The following is a 16,899-nucleotide window of genomic DNA, read 5'->3' on the forward strand; positions in this document are numbered from 1 at the left end:
TTCACTGTTTCGTTCCACGATGTCGTCGGGTCAGAGGCTATCTAGGCAGCATAAGGGGAAGGCTGTCGCAGCGGCATCGAATCCGACAAGGAATCCCGACGGGGATCGTGTCGGAGATCCGGAGGCGATTCATCACGCGGCGATGATGGATACGGCGAATCTATCTCGTTCTCAGAGACTTCTGGTCGCGGATGCTGCGAGACTCGCGAGAGAAGGAAGTGAGAACGTCGTTGCGAGAGATGCAACGGAATGCTCGAGAGACAGGCAGAGCGGGGCGATGCCTGTTGACTTGGTCACCTTGAGAGCTCGCCCTGCGGAAGGCGGTCCCTCAAAGGACGATGATTCTGAGGCCGAGTTATTTCCGACTACCTTTTATCCTGAAGGAATTTTTGAAAAGCTTCCTCAACTCCATCCCGACTTGTTGCGTCCTGCTTTCTTGGTCGGTCAAGACTGGGAGGGCGTAGAGAAGACGAAGTCAACTTCGGGAAGTGTGAAGAGGGTTCTTCGGGCTGCGGGTGCCGTCGGCGTGACCTTCCTTGTTCCTATGGAAGCGCAGAGGCCCTAGTCTATCAGACGGTGTATGAATCCTATTTTCAGGAAGACACTCGTTGCTGGTTCCCCATCCCGCGACTGATCACAGCATATGCCAGACGTCGAGACATCGCGATCAGTCAGTTGCTGAATGGCTCGCTGCGACTAGTGGTCACTTTGTCGGTTTTGGCGGAGCAGATCGATATGCCGATGAGCGTTAGGTCATTCGAGGAGATGATCTCGATAACCGATATGAAGGACGGCACTTACTCGGTGAAGATGCGACCGAACTGCAATGTGTGCGCCGGTCATCCGAATAAGACGCAGAACTGGCAGCGTTCATATTTCTTCCTTAAGTCCGACAGCTCGGCCTTCGAGGAGCCTCCCCAAGATGATTATCGAGTTCTTTGGAACCGTTCTTGCGGTAGAATATTCTGTCGCGAACCGTAAGCGACTTGTCGATTCTAACCATGCATTTTTTGCTTTGTATGCAGTTGGCCATCCTACCTCTCCAGTCTATCCCGAAGATTTCCTGAGGAGTGTTCATGCCGTTGCTCTGCTTCGAATCTATCGTTGGTCCGAGATCACCGTTAAGAAGATCTGTGAGCTTAAAGATCGAATCGCTCGAAGTACGTTCTCTCGCAGCTCTAGACTATGTTCTTTTAGTCGCAATGTTTATTTGTCGCGTCCTGACTTTTCTGCCTTATGTTTTCAGGAGAGTGGAGATCTGATCTTCCGACCGTTCTTCCTATTCGCACTAAACGACTAGACATCTTCCCGAAGGACATCCAGAAACAAGTTTCCGAGGCAAAGTGGATGGGGATTCTTCCTGACTTGAGCGCGATACTAGCTACCCAGCTGGGGTTGACCGGTGGGGAAGGACCCTCAGCGGCGGTTCCTCGCGTTGATGAGGTCCCTCCTTCCAGTGCCAGAAACGCAGGGAAGGGTAAGAAGAGGAAGAGGGGTGGCTCGAAAATCGAGAGGAGCGCCGAGGAGACGAGCAACGTCCCTCCTTCTGGTGAACCCCAGAAGAAGAAGAAGAGGAAAATGACAAAGAAGAAGTCCGTTAAAGAAGAGTCGGAGAATCCTGAGGGACCGACTGAAATTGAGGAGGGAGACGTTCAAGAAGAGGAACTTCGACCCGAAGAAGAGGTTCTCGAAGATGGGGCCTCAGGAGAAAAAGACGACGAGGAGGAAGCCATCGAAGAGGAAGAGTCCAAGGCTTCCCTCGGCGCTGCCCACTCGGATGATCCAGAAGAGGAGTCTGAGGGGTCGCCACTTTTGATAAGGGGGTGTGGCGACGAGGCAGGTAGCGAGGCGCGATCTCCTGCTCCAATGTCTCCTTATGCAGGGGCTCCGGTTCGTCCAAATATCGGGGCCATCCAGATTGGTACCTCTTCTCGCGGTGATGCCGTCCTGAGGAGGGTACCCAGAGTTAGCTTTCCCGACAAAGTTGACTTTCATTACGAGGGACCGGCTCCTTTAGCGTATGTTCCGGAGAAATGCGGGGAGCTCCTTCGTCAATTGAGGGGAAGGGCGAAACCCTTGCTCGCTGTGAAGGACCTTATCTTTGGGGGCGAGTACGAGGAAGCTGCGAGGGCCAAGCTGTTGGTAAATAATTCGATTCCCTCTTGTCTTTTTCTCGCTTCATTCTCTTATTGTTAATTCCTTATGGTTTTCATTGCTTCGCATCTTTAGGGGGATAGCGCGACGAATATCGTGATCGATAAATACGATACTGCGCTGAAGGGAGCTTTGAGCGAGCTCGAGCTGGCCAAGAAGGAGTTTGCTGAGAAGGAGGAGGTTTTTGCTCGCCAGCTGAACGAGAAGAGGAGCGATCTCGAGAAACTCAATGGTATGGTCAGTCGCACTATAACTCGAAGAGACGAGCTTAAAGCCGAGTTGGAGGCGTTCCGAGGTGTCGTCCGTGAGCTTGAACAGAAGACTGCTGAGCTTGAGAGCGAGAAGGTCTCGCTTACTGTGGCTCATGAAAGGGATATGAGGCACCTTAGGGATTCCAGGATCCTAGAGGTAACGAGGGAAAGGGGAAGAGTTGAGGCCGAGATGGCTGCGAAAGCTAACCGTCGCTTCGCGAAGATTCGTTCCCGAGAAGAGCGGCGAGGTCCCTATGATGAAGCCCGGTTACTCCATAGCTAAGCCTTTGGAACCAGGAAATGCCTTGAGGCCTTAAAGAGGGCTGGGAGCGACATCTCGCAAGCCACTATCGAGATATTCGCTGAGCAAGAACAGAAATACGAGCAGGAAGCCGAGAAGCTCAAGGTGGGCTAGATACCCGCGGGAGATCTCGCACTTTCTCCTCTTGTGTTGGACTCTCAGTTTGTGGATGCTCGAATCTTGGCGAATCTTGATCCGTGCGGGTCCAACGCCGGCTTGATCGATCCGGAGACCGCGTCGACTCTTCATGCTCCGCTTACTCATCCGATCGAAGAACGGTGTGTAGACACAACGCCCCTTGTTGAGGGTCCTTTGACTGCGTTTGAGGGAGAAACGCCTAATCGAGGGAACCGTGCTGCTGAAGATAATGCCCCCCTCCTCGTACTCTCGGATACTTCGGCTGAAGGATCCCGTCGAGGTAATGAAGAAGAGAACGTGGAGACGTTTGAAGAGGCTGATCCAGAGACCGTCCCGAGATCAGATGAGATGCACGTCTCTCCGGCTGCTCGTGAGTCGAGTGTTAGGGCTTCGGAGCTCTCTGCCCTCAACGATCGTGAAAGCGACCGAGAGGATTAGCGTCTCTTGTATGTTGTTTTTTTTAGTCCCGGAGGACTTGTGTTGTTGTCTTTTAGACTTTTGCCTTCTGAGGCTTTTATCCTTGTACTTTTCTTTTGAATTTCCGTCTTTTCGACTTTGAATCATATCAACTTCTTTCCTTTAATATGTTTCTATAAGAGTATCGACTTTATCTCGGACTTAGGCGTATTTTAATTTTTGGACGGATCCGTTGTCTCGATGTTGTGCATGTCTACTAGATGCACGATTATAACTCGTCATGACTTTCTCTCGGTCGTTTTTATTGACTCGCAATCATTTGTCATTCAAGCTTTATTCCTTATTGTGAATCTTTGACGTTGACGGTTCCAAGTCGACCCCAACGTAATTTCTAAGCGTTTGGTGGGCCAGACCTTACTTTAGTAAATTGTAGGGTGAGTTAGAGTCATTGTCTCGGCCGTGTTGGTTTAAATCGCAACACGGTTGACTCCCGTGAATACGTGTCTGATCAGGACATATCCAACATGGGATGCGAGTGCCCATACACTTGTTCGAGAAGCCGGGGCGTGCTCGTGTAGGCATCACTTAAGTGATCGTCTGCTTCGGAGATCAATTCCTCGGGGAGGGGGTTTGTTTTTTTTATATTTCGGCTGGACCCTTTTCTTTGGGCTGCCTACGTATCCCTTTGCGGGAATCAAGCCATTCGTAGTTCTTAGATTGTGAGTAAAAGTGGCCTTAGAGGCGCATTTACAGTAAAAGTGGCCTTAGAGGCGCATTTACTCGTTTTTTTTTTTTTTGAGGCGAGAGAACGTGACTGTTGGTCGTTCTTCCGCCTTTTTAAGAGAGCGAGTAAGAATGGCCTTTGTGGCGCATTTACTCGGTAAGGCATTCGCCTCAACTAAGGATGGAAGAGGCGGAGATGTTTGGAGTTCCAAGCTCTCGGTACTGCTTCGCCTGTTGAAGTCTCGAGGCGGTATACTCCTGGTTTGATGACTTCGACTATCTTGTATGGTCCTTCCCAGTTGGCTCCGAGCTTGTCGGCTTTCCACTCCTTAGTATTTTCAAAGACCTTTCTTAAGACAAGGTTGCCCATTTCGAGGGAGCGCGATTTGACCTTTTTGTTGTAGTAGCTCTCGATTTGATGCTGGTAGTTCTGGATACGGAGTAATGCTTGGTCGCGCTTTTCCTCGATGTCGTCGAGTGCGTCGAGCAGCATGTCGCGGTTGAGTTCGGCGTTTTGTGACATTCGCGATCGGCGCAGACTCGTCACATTTACCTCTGCGGGAGCCATTGCCTCGATGCCATAGGCCATCGAAAAGGGTGTAGTTTTCGTCGCTCCGCGAGGAGTTGTTCTGTGGGACCACAGGACACCGTCTAGTTCATCTGCCTAGCAACCTTTCTTTAAGTCGAGTCGTTTCTTCAGACCGTCGATGATGGTCTTGTTTGTCGACTCGGCTTGGCCGTTTCTTTGCGGGTTTCTCGGGGTCGACATGTTGAGTCGAATTTGCCATCTGTCGCAGAATCCCTTGAAATGATGCGAGATGAATTGCGAACCGTTGTCTGTGATGATCTCGTATGAGAGCCTGTGCCGGCAGATTATGTTCTTCCAGACGAAGTTTTTCACCTCCTTGTCGGTGATGCTGGCATAGGCTTCGGCTTCAACCCACTTGGTGAAGTAATCTGTGAGGACCAGGATGAACTTCTTTTGTCGAGATGCTGGCCTCAGACCGATGATGTCCATTCCCCACCGCATAAATGGGTATGGAGCAGTTAGGGTGTGAAGGAACTCCGTTGGACTCTGTACGGTGGTGGCGTGACGCTGGCATTTATCGCATTTGCGCGCGTATGTCTCACAGTCGGAGTTCATGGTTGGCCAGTTGAATCCGAGGTTCTTTACTTTTAATGCGAGAGCTCGCTCACCCGAGTGATTGCCTGCTGCTCCTTCGTGCGTTTCGGCCGTGACGAGTCTCGTTTCTTCACCGGCGGTCCATCGGTGTAGTTCCCCGTCCATGAAGACGTAGTGTGCGCTACGTCGCTTCAGTCGCCGAGCCTCCCATTTCTCGGTGGGCAATAAACCTTCAGCGAGATAATCGATGAGTTCCTTGCGCCAATCTGTTGGCTGATCATCTTGCGAAGGAGGTTCTGCATCGTCGATGTCCATCGCTTCGCTGATCGCTGCTGCAATCGCCGTCTGCTCTGCCTTCGTGTCGATGCTCGGTTTCTCGATTTTGTGGATTGGGATTGTCCTCTTGACTTGATCGTGTAGCTTGCTTCCTAGAGCAGTGAGGGCGTCGGCACAGACATTTTCTCCATGAGGAACCTTCGTGAGTTCGAAGAACTCGAAGTCTCGCGTGAGGTCTTGGACGAGTTTGAGGTATGCGTCCATCCTTTCGTTGCGGACGTCGTAATTGCCGAGGTACTGGCTTACGACAAGTTGAGAGTTGCAGTAAGCGCTGATTCTTTTGGGTTTCACTGCCTTGGCGAGACGGAGCTCTGCGATAAGGGATTCGTACTCGGCTTCGTTGTTTGACGCCGCAAAACCAAAACTGAATGACTGCCGGATGAGTTCTCCAGTTGGTGATTGCAGTTGCACTCCTGCTTCCGACCCTTTACTCGTGGATGAACCGTCGACATGTAGGATCCAGTTTACACTTGGTAGGATGAGGTCTTGCTCCAGCTCTGGCGTTAACTCGATCAAGAAGTCGGCAAGGACCTTTGACTTTGCTGTTGTGCGATTCTTGTACACGATGTCATGTTCGCTCAGCTCCATCCCCCATTTAGTCAACCGTCCTAACTGGTTAGTATTCTGCATAACCGTTCGGAGTGGTTGGTTGGACAGTACTTCAATCGTGTGCGACTGAAAGTAGGGTCGTAGTTTTCTGGCAGAGGTGACGACAGCTAAGGCCATCTTTTCAAGTGTTGGGTATCTCGTCTCCGGCTCGGTCATTATTTTACTGGTGTAAAAGATTGGTTTCTGTTCTCCCCGATCTTCTCGAATGAGTTCGCTGCTGACGGCGGAGGATGTGACGGCTATGTAGAGAGACAATGTGTCGCCGGCTTCTGGCTTCGATAGTACTGGGGGGGTTGTGAGGTAATGCTTGAGTTGATTGAACGCCTCCTCGCACTTTTCGTCCCAGACGAACCTCTTATTGCCTCTCAGTAGCTCGTAGAAGGGAAGACACTTATCGGTTGATCGCGAGATGAACCTGTTGAGAGCTGCTATGCGTCCGATTAGTCGATGTACTTCGCGGCTGTTCGTCGGGTTTGGAAGGTCGAGGATCGCCGAGATCTGCTTGGGGTTAGCTTTGATTCCTCGCTGAGTGACAATGTAGCCGAGGAATTCCCCGGAAGTGACACCGAAGGTACACTTGGCCGGGTTGAGCTTCATCCCGTAGTCGTTCAAGATCTTGAAGCAGTCGCATAAGTTGTTTAGGTGATCGTTGGCCTTGAGCAATTTGACTAACATATCGTCGATGTACACTTCCATGGTGTTGCCAAGCTGATTAGCGAATATTCGGTTGACGAGTCGCTGATAAGTCGCGCCGGCGTTCTTTAGTCCGAAGGGCATCACCTTGTAGCAGTAGGTCCCTCTGTCAGTGATGAATGCTGTCTTCTCGCGATCGTCGGGATGCATCAAGATCTGGTTGTATCCCGAGAAAGCGTCCATGAAGGTTAGGAGTTCGTTACCGGCAGTTGATTCGACGAGATGATCGATATGAGGGAGTGGGTAACTGTCCTTTGGGCACACCTTGTTGAGGTCCGTGAAGTCGACGCATATGCGCCATTTGCCGTTTTTCTTTTTGACGACAACCGGATTAGCCAACCATTCGGGGTATCGGACTTCGGTAATGAAACCCGCGTCGAGGAGCCTGTCGACTTCTTCGTTTACGGCTTTAGATCGTTCTGGACCAAGTTTTCGCGCTTCTGTCGGATGGGTTTGAACGTCGAGTCGACGTGCAGTTCATGGGAGGTAACTGCGGGGTCGATCCCCTTCATGTCGGAAGTCTTCCAGGCGAACGTCGAGGCGTTGTCTTTGATGAAAGAGATGATCCTTGAACATATGTCGTCGGACAGGTAGACGCCAACTCGGATGATTTTCGTCGGGTCGGACTCATCGATTGCGACTTCGCGAATTTCCTCCTTCTGGGGGTATATCTTGTAGAGTGGTTGACTGACGGAGTTGACAAGGGAAGCCTGTTGCTGCATCTTTACAGTTGCGATCAGCAGTTCTCTCGCGGCTTGTTGATCTCCCCGAATTGTCTGTGTTTTGCCGTCTTTTCCGGGAAACTTGACACATTGATGATAATTCGAAGGAACGGCTTTTATGGAATGCTGCCATGGTGTTCTGAGTATGGCATTATAGGGTGCTTTGGCGCGGATGACGGAGAACTTGATGGTGCGGGTTATACCCCCTGCGTATACTGGAAGACAAATTGTCCCGATCATTTGCTCCGAGGCTCTGTTGAAGCTGGTGAGCGTGCGAGAGGAAGGCTTCATATCCCTTAAATCAACTCCCATTTTGTCGAGTGTGTCGCGAAAAATGAGATTGAATGAGCTGCCGGTATCAATAAGGACTTTTACGACTAGGCATTCACCGATGTCGAGGTCGACGAGGAGAGGATCGTTATGTTGCATGTGGACGCCCTTGGTGTCTAGTGCCGAAAAAGTGATATGGTGATCATTTTCGACTGGAGAAGGCCACTTCTTAGAGGTGGTTGCTTGACGTTTGTAATCTTTGACGGCTCGAACCGAGTCACCGCAAGGTGATGATCCACCCATTATGACGCTAATGTGCGGGGCTCGGGTAGCTCGCATTGATTCGAGTTGCTTCCTCAAATCGTCAGTTGTGTTCTCGAATTTAGGAGTTTCTGCAGGCTGTTTCTTTTTTGATTCGAAAAGTCGTCGCAGATCGGACCCTTTCGAACGGCTGAGTTGGATTCACAGGTCATCGGCCTTCGAATTGAGCTGGTCACGAAGGTCGCCAATTTGACCGACTCTTCGGGCGTTGCATTTTGAGATGGTCGCATGGAGGTCGGCGGTTCCTGTGTTTTCGTTCGTGGCGCTCTTTCGCTTCAATAGAATGCGCAGGTCTTTATCTGTTGTCGAGGGAGCGAGAGACTGCTTATCCTTGCTGTTCAATTTATCGCGCAGATCTGGTTGCACTGTCGGGACGTCATCATCAGAGGAGTCACAAGGGCGAGAGAGTATGACTTCCACTCGTTGCCGGCGACGCGGGTATTCGTCTTCTGACAAATCGTTGGCGGGGCCAATGTTGTTGACGGGAGTGCGCTCAGGGCTTGCTCTTTCCTCGCTCGGGGCCGTGTTCTTTTGAGACTTCTATGCCTTCTTCTCCTTGTTCTTACTCCAGCTTTTGGTGTTTTTTGGTGTCGTAGGAGAGGTGGGCATTTGGATTCTCCCATTAGTGATCCCGTCGAAAAACTGCCCGATGAGAACCTTGCATTCCTTCGTATCATGGGAATCCCTTTTGTGGTAGAGGCACCATTTTTTTGGCTCCTCGGAGTTTGAACTCGCTGGTTCGGATGAGTTTGACTGCTTCGGAGCGGAGTCTCGATCCTAGTGGTTCCAGCCTTTCTCTCGCATGACGGCTGCTGATTTTGGAGATTCCTCATCACCTACCTAGCTAACGTAGCCTAGCTTCTGAGTGGTATTTCCAACGGAGGAGTGCTGGCGGGGCTCGGGGTGGGTGTGTTTGTTCGGGCGGGTCGCTGTTTCGCTGCTGCTTCTTTTGCGAACTTTGCTCTTGTGTCTTCTTCCATGCGGATGAAGTTGTGCGAGCGAGCGATGGCGTCGGAGACAGATTTTATCGGGTATCGGTAGAGATCCTGACGGAATGTGGAGTCTACGTGCAAGGTGTTCATCAAAGATTAGACGGCGATATGGTCGGGAATATCAATCTTCGAGACAATAGCCTTGAACTTCTCCATGAAGTCGCGGAGGCTTTGGCCGCTGGCGTGAGTGAGGTTCCACAAATCTGACACGGTCGTTTCCTGGTTGGTGAACATGATATAATTCTTGAGGAAAGCCGTTGAGAGGTCGTGGAAACAGTCGACGGATTTTTCTCTGAGGCCGGTGAACCAAGTATGGGCCGGTCCTTCTAGGGTTTCGACGAAGAGTTGACAAAAGTCGGCGTCTTTGTCTTCGTCGGTCAGATTTGCGCGTCGCATCGCTATGTTGAAGGACGTGATGTGGGTAGAAGGGTCAGAGAGACCTTTGAAGGTTGGAAGACGGAGTTTCTCCATCTTATGGAGCCGCACGCCGGTAACCTTTTGCGTGAAGGGTGTACGAAGAGATTCCGCGAGCACATGCTCGATTTGGGGCGCGGACGTCGTCACCTGGTGGATCTTCGAGTTGATGTCGAGGACCGACTGTTTCAACGTGGCTAGTTCGCTTGTGGTGTGCGCGTTGATGTCGTTACCGGCGCTTTGGTTGTCGTTGTCCCGCGTAGGTGCTACGTTGGTGGTTCGTTCTGTGGTGAACAGGTGTCGACGATACTGCGCCATTGAAGCTTCGGCGTTTGCCGCGATAGGAGCAAGGATCTTTGCTATCGCTGTGATTTGGTCAACTGCCGCCTTCTGCGCCGCTTTTTGTAGGGCGAGGCGTGCCAAGATGGTTTCCATTGACGCAGGAGGGGGTAGTGGAGTTACTGGTGTAGGCGTAGGTGTCGCCTCTGGAGTCGGCATCACCTCGAGAGCTTCGCGCTCCTCGCCTGACGAAGAACTGTCGTTGCTAACAACCATGGTACTAACGTTACTTTGCTAGTGATCCCACGGTGAGCGCCAACTGTTTGATCGGAAAACGGTAATAAAGAAGATGTGGGTTTAACAAAGACGTCTTATTTATGGTCGGGGCGAACGTTCAGTCGGTTACAAGAGAAATGAAGAGAATGTAACAGAGAGGAAGCCGGTGGCTCGATGAGCTACCGGAAAAGTACAACTAACGGCGAGATGAAGCAAAGGTGAAAACCCTAATCTAGCCGCCAAGTGTTAGTCAATCATTTTGGATCCCCTTCTCTTTGCTTTCCCTTCTCTTTATATAGTCCTCCTGATGTTTCATCCTTGACCTAGCTTATGTCGTCTTCGTGGGCCTTCCCTACTGGGCCGAGAGGCCCATATTCATCCGAGCAGTCGCCGAGCTGAATGCACTTTAGTCGACGATGATCGACTAAAGGTACTCTAGAGACAAGCCGAGAAACTGGCCTTCAAGCCGACTATCCTAGCCATCGCTTTATTTAGTCCGGGCCAGGCCTCCTATTCCTTGGGCCTTGCGGGATGGTTGAATCCATCCCCTACAATGGCGTGTAACAGATTTCAGTGATGGTGAACTAACAGTTCTATACGTACTTTTTCTTTTATTAATATACGGACTACATAGACAAACAATAGTTTGGAAGTTACAAAACTTAACGGTGCAGTCTGAAAGAAAGCTAATGAAGGTCAGTTCAACAAAAAAAAGAAAGCTAATGAAGACGAACTATATATAGCAAGATGTGTAGTCCAATGCTTCTAGGCACGTTACGCAGTGAACTATATCCTCCTAGGCCACTCAACAAAGGAATAAAGACCAAACACTCCAGAAGATAAGAAAAGTCAGAATCACCTGGATGCTGTTGAAACATCGGAAATTGCATCCCCTAGAAATGTTACATATGTTATATGAGCTGTTGAAGCTTTATCTATTTCAGAGAAGATTTTATTATTCAATCTTGAAGTGATAATAGAAGAGTAAATTGGAATATAACAATCTATAAAAATCAAATATCTACAAAAAGATTTCAGTGTTCTTTGATAAAAAGTTGGCAATGTAATTGGCGGGCCAAAAGTATGTAAAAAATTGAAGAATGATTAAAGAGTTGTGCTAATTTTCAGGATGTTGGATCATTGTAACCACATTTTGGCAATAGGTGCCCAAAATATTGGCTTGTTAAATGCTACAGTATACATTGCATTGTTCAAATGAGAGTTTCAAATCAGTAAAGAAAGACGACGTCGTTGGTTCCTAGCTCCTAACAGCTGACAAGCCTCATCAGTTATCACCATCCAGATTCACTAAATCTTTGTGTCAAGAACCATCAACAAGACAAATGTTATGTAAGCATAGGACTTGCGGTTATCGTGTAGAGAGTATTGTTTCTATTTTGTATGATCTCAACTTAAATTTGCTTCATCTCAAGTGTTGCATGCGGCATCTGCATGTCCAGTAACTTAAATTTGCTTCATCTCAAAAAGCTTGCAGTACAAGCGGTTGTTTTTCACCTTTGGAAACAGAGGAACAAGTTAATTCACAACAATGTCTTTGTGCCTCCTTCAATTGTTTTCAAAGCCATTGATAGGGAGCTGAAGAACATCATCTCCTCTAGGAGATCCATCAAGCAATTCAAACGTCTGATGGTTTTGTGGATTCGATAAGCTGATGTGGTTTAAGCTTTCCAATGGTTTGGATGTTGTTGGTCCATCTTGTTTTTATTCTTTTTTGCCAAGATGTATCAAACCTAAGATCTTGCCTTTGTAAATCTTTTCTTCATTTATATGATATTTACAATTTAGCAAAAAAATTTGCTTCATCTCAAGTGTTGCATGCGTCATCTGCATGTCCAGTGATATCAATAGGATCTCTGTTAATTAATGTCTCTAACCAGCTTTTCATATCTTCATATAAACCCTATAATCCAAATGTATGGGTTTCGATCGCTTTCAAGATCTTCATTCTCCATCTTCATTCTCGATTTTGAGTTAGTTTTTTTTTTTTTTTTTTTTTGAAGATTGATTTTGAGTTAGTTGCTAACTTACTTTTCAAATATCGACATTAAATTTGTTTGTGCAATTGTGCATATGATCTTCGTACAGATATATCAGCTAATGACTAATGAGTATTGATATCACTTGGGGTGAAGTAATGATCTCTACACTTTGATCAGAGATATTTATGTTCCTCTCTGCTGATGTGTATTCTTCCTCATCCAATGTCCGAATTTTTAAATCCATATCTACAAATATTAATGACAAGTAGTTATTATGTGGTACTGCTATATTTATGGCACCACCTATAAGCCTTGTTCGGGAATGCGCTAGGTGCTAGTCCGGCGGTCGGGTTGGGCCTAGCGAATAAAGAGAAAATCGGAGATTAATCGGAAATTATGCGGAGCAGAATTTTTAGATTGTTTACTATATTATAAAACATGTTAATCTTTAATTGTGTATAACATTAATACATTTTCATGTTTAAGATTGTATAAAACAAACAAATAGAATATATAAACTTAATATAGTGTAATTTTCATCAAAATTATGAATATAAATGATATTTATAAAATTTTAGATCAAACAAATAAATAAAAATATTATTAAAAATAATAAAAAAATATATATATATATTAGGCGCCGCCTAGGCGGTTAGGCGGCCGCTTAATCGGCTAGGCGGTCATTTAGGCGGTCTAGGCGGAGAAAATCGGATATCCGATTTTTTCAACCGATTTGACATAAATTTGGGCGGAAGAGTGATGCTTAGCGCCCAGACGGCCGATTAGTCGGCTAGGCGGCCGATTTTTAGATCCTATAAGTATGAACGCCACTAAAAGAAAAACAGAAAATTAAATCGTCATTATCATAATATTGACTTCATCGCCCCCACGTTTTTCACGACTCACGTCACATTTTGTATCTCATGTCAAACTAAAACACGTTGAGATTTTTTTTTTTAAGTTAGATTGAATATAGAAGTAAGAGTTTATTAGAGTTGGTTGATTTAAAAGTTTGAAATTTTGTTAAATGTACTTAACTCTGGTAGTCTTTTTAAAAATTTAGTAACAGATTTAAAAAAATTAATAATCAAAAGAATATCTAAAAATCTGATAGCTACTTTAATAAATTCAATTATTAAAAAAAACAATTATCATTTAATAATAAATATTAATTTTCTAAATAATACTATAGTTAATTTATATTTAATTTTTTAAATAATACTATAGTTAATTTTTAAATTTTTTTGATATAACCAATAATAATGAATTATGTTAAGTTATTATAATTAATAAATCAATAACAATATAATCTAAAATTATAATAATTAACAAAAAAAATTACTCCCACTACTCTTGTTAGAAATGTTATAGGTTTGTATTTAATGAAAACTCAAAAGCATGTCATCGAAGAACAAAACCTACTTGGAATCACTAGTTTCTCAGTTACCTCCAGAGCAAGAAACCTCTGAAGAACTGTTAAGGTACTCGATTAAGGACTTCTTCTTCCGAAAGTGGGCTTTTCGGAGGATTGTAGTTGTTATGAGATCATATTGTTTGGGTTGGGAATATCATACTACGGAGTTCCTTTAGCAGCTAGAGACATAGACGTCAACATATACTTATCTGAAACCCTAAACGCAGTGGTGGAGTTGCCTTCTTTTGTTATCACTCCGATCATATTGGAGAGGGTCAACAGAAGAAGCTCTGTTCTAGTGAATACATTACTAGGTGGAGCTTCAGGAGTGCTTTGTTTCGTTCTCAGCGTTCTTGGGAAAACAGGCATTGCGTTTGCGTTTGAGCTAGCGACGTTTTTCTGTGCAAGGATCGGATTCAACCTAATGGCGGTTTACATGGTTGAAATGTTTCCTACTTGTGTGAGAAGTTCTGCAACAATGATGTTTAGACAGGCCCTTGTTGTTGGAGGAGCTTGTTGTCCGCTCATTGCTTCCATTGGAAGAGATCTACCATCAGTATCCTTTGCGATTTTCGGAGTTGCCATGTCTGGTTTGGGGTTGTTCGTTTTGATTCTACCCGAGACAAAAGGTTCAAGCCTCTGCGATACAATGGAAGAACAAGAAAAAAGAGATCAAGCTATAAACTCTAGCTGTTGTTGATGAGTTTAAGAGTTTCTTTATCTTATAAATTATCTATCTTAATATGTTTTCAAATATATGTGGGTGTTGAAGCAAAATACTGATAAAAAGTGAGTTGAAGTATTATTATTATGTAAACCTAAATAAAATTTGATATTCGTCCACAAAGCTATCAAATGATCGTGTCTATGTCATTTAACTAGTATCACGGCAAATAATCTGTCAAATTGAAGTTGAAAACCTTCAAAATTACATTACCAAATATACAAAAATCAAGACTCGCAAATAACTTAATGCCTAGTGTTAAGATCTCTTTTATAGAAACTCTAGTTCTAGATTCTATCAAACTAAAACACTGTATGATTAAAGATCTAGATTTGTAGCTAATGATAACAAAGATTCAGATTTATATATAGCTGATAAGAAGGGCAATGATCATCCAATAGCCAAAACTACTTGAAAAGAAAAGAAAAAACTAGAGAACCCAAACAATATTAATGAGCTGATCAGACAGAACCATTTTTGTCGTTTCGTTCTGGCTGATCATGCCATATATAAGGCAATTGATCAAAATAACATTTATTAAAAGTGAAAAACTAACTTATTCTATTGAATAATTTATCTAATATAAATAAACAATTTTAAAATAATAATTAAAAATATTATTACTTTTAAACACTAAACCTTAATCTACACCCCAAAAAATCAATACACTAATTGTTAACTATTTAATACTATCGGTATATGCGTATTTATACATTTTAATGAATGTTATTTTGATTATTTTATGTGCTATTTTTCTTTTTTTTTGCGTGGTATCTTATGATATTTCTCTATTTATTTTACTTTTTGAATAAAACTAATGTTTTGCCTTTGCAGACTTGGCTTCAATAGTCTTTGATTGTCTGCAATTGTTTTCTTTGTCATACTCATACCGTCATAAGAGACCAAGTTATAGATCCGAAATTAGGTTACTTAATTAAAGTAGGATATTTTATATAGCGCTAAAGAGAAGACAAAAATTACCATATATTTGACTAAACACACCTACTTTCTGGATATTAGTTACATATCCTTATGTAAGGTGGGATATTTTAATTAAATGTTTTGTTGAAGAAAATTAGATATAGAACTTGAATCCATTAAAAGATAATCAAACGTTCACTGTATATTGGGGGTGATTGGTAGTTGTTCACTGTATATTGGGGTGATTGGTAGTTGCTGTAGGTGCTGTCCACAGCCTTATTTATTTCTAAAGCACCAAATTCAGAGCAATCAAACTTTAAATTTTTTTTTGAAACTACAGCTCTAGAAATAACCTACAGCTGTACAAGTGCTCTGCAGAGCCAAATATCCAAAGCAAATTTTTAATGCTTTCATAAAATTCTACAGCAATAAAATTTAAAGCCACAGCAAAAAATCTACAGATTTTTTTCTACAGCAAAAATTTTAAAGCTACAGCCATTACCAATCGGACCCATTGTTATTCGTTTTTATAAATAGATTTCTAACACCTTGAGATAGTTGCTAAGTTACTTTATCAATAATATGTCATTAAATTTTGTTTATGCATATGATTTTTAAAAAGTTTGTACGTTTTCAAATATAGCAAAAATATCACCTAATGAGGAATAATATTTACTTGGAGTGAAGTAATATTGATCTTTTCCCTTTGATCAGATATATTTTGTTCATATGCTAATGGTCTTCGATCTCTCCGAAATTATTCGAAATTGTGAATCTAATGAAAACATTCGCAGGGTTAATATATATATAAGTTTTATGGTTTCCAATTAATCGTAAATGTTTATGACTTTATAAATCTCAAGGTCTGCCTATGGTACTTGTATTAGTTATAAGCCATTATTATGTGGTGCTACTATATTCATGGCACGACCTGTACGTATGGGCGCCATTAATAGATTAATTTATAAGTAATTCATGTGTGATTTTTTTAAAAAATAGATCTAATGGACGTATTAATATAAAGTTATGTTACATTTAATCTCTAATCTTATCATTTAAATTTTGGGCATACCAGAAATTTTTATTGGGCTATCAATAATAAGATTTAAACAATAGATGATCCATTTGATTTATAGATAGTATAAATTAAAAAGATATAATTTAATGTTGTAATATTATACTTCCATATGTTAAATATTTAAATATTTGTTGATGTTAACTTTTAAAATTATAAAGATTTTTTTTAAAATAACAAAAATCATATTATCTAAAAATGATTAATCTTTAGTACCTTAAACCAATGAAAACAAATTTTAAACTATATAGTTTATTTTAAAAATGAAACAAAAACTAAATGTTTAATTATTTACTCGATAATATAAATCTATGAAGCAAAAAATTTAATTTTTTTAAAACTTTTTAAATTTGTGAAATGTTACAATATCTTTGAATATGACAATAAAACAATATTTTACTAATCTTTATATATATAGTTACGATTTTAATAATGAAATAATAATTCGAAAATATATATATAGAAGAAGATACAAATACGTGTAAAAGTTTGAAACAATCTAGTCAATGAAAAAATATACCGTAATATATACAAATTTAGAATTGAAAACAAAATATTTATATAAAAATAATTGAAAACAAAATCTGCGCGATTGCGCGGATCGGGATCTAGTTACTGTACTTAATTTCATACGTTTAACTTCGTCGACCCACGTTTCTCACGAGCAGGTTTTAAAATAGATACTAGTATTACTCATTTCAAACTGAAACACGTCAGTCAACCCACGCTTCTCACGACTATCAAAC

General features: G+C 43.4%; 3 protein-coding genes across 3 annotated transcripts; 1 reads left to right on the forward strand and 2 right to left on the reverse strand.

Annotated features, from left to right (window-relative positions):
• Window positions 1–4,648: 4,648 nt before the first annotated feature.
• On the reverse strand, window positions 4,649–6,829 carry LOC111208165. Its single transcript, XM_048757172.1, has 3 exons — window positions 6,722–6,829; window positions 5,690–6,577; window positions 4,649–5,581 (listed from the first exon to the last, which is right to left on the reverse strand). Exons 1-3 carry the CDS (start codon window positions 6,827–6,829, stop codon window positions 4,649–4,651), a joined length of 1,929 nt encoding a protein of 642 aa, XP_048613129.1.
• Window positions 6,830–7,146: 317 nt separating this feature from the next.
• On the reverse strand, window positions 7,147–8,040 carry LOC125587051. Its single transcript, XM_048757173.1, has one exon. It carries the CDS (start codon window positions 8,038–8,040, stop codon window positions 7,147–7,149), a length of 894 nt encoding a protein of 297 aa, XP_048613130.1.
• Window positions 8,041–13,417: 5,377 nt separating this feature from the next.
• LOC106363300 (organic cation/carnitine transporter 6-like) lies at window positions 13,418–14,133 on the forward strand. The gene is made up of 2 exons (XM_013803066.2): window positions 13,418–13,500; window positions 13,554–14,133. The coding sequence occupies exons 1-2, from the start codon at window positions 13,418–13,420 to the stop codon at window positions 14,131–14,133; spliced, it is 663 nt and encodes a 220-aa protein (XP_013658520.2).
• The last annotated feature ends 2,766 nt before the right edge of the window (window positions 14,134–16,899 follow it).

This window comes from Brassica napus, chromosome C5 (genome assembly GCF_020379485.1).
Source record: "Brassica napus cultivar Da-Ae chromosome C5, Da-Ae, whole genome shotgun sequence".
Lineage (NCBI taxonomy): Eukaryota > Viridiplantae > Streptophyta > Magnoliopsida > Brassicales > Brassicaceae > Brassica > Brassica napus.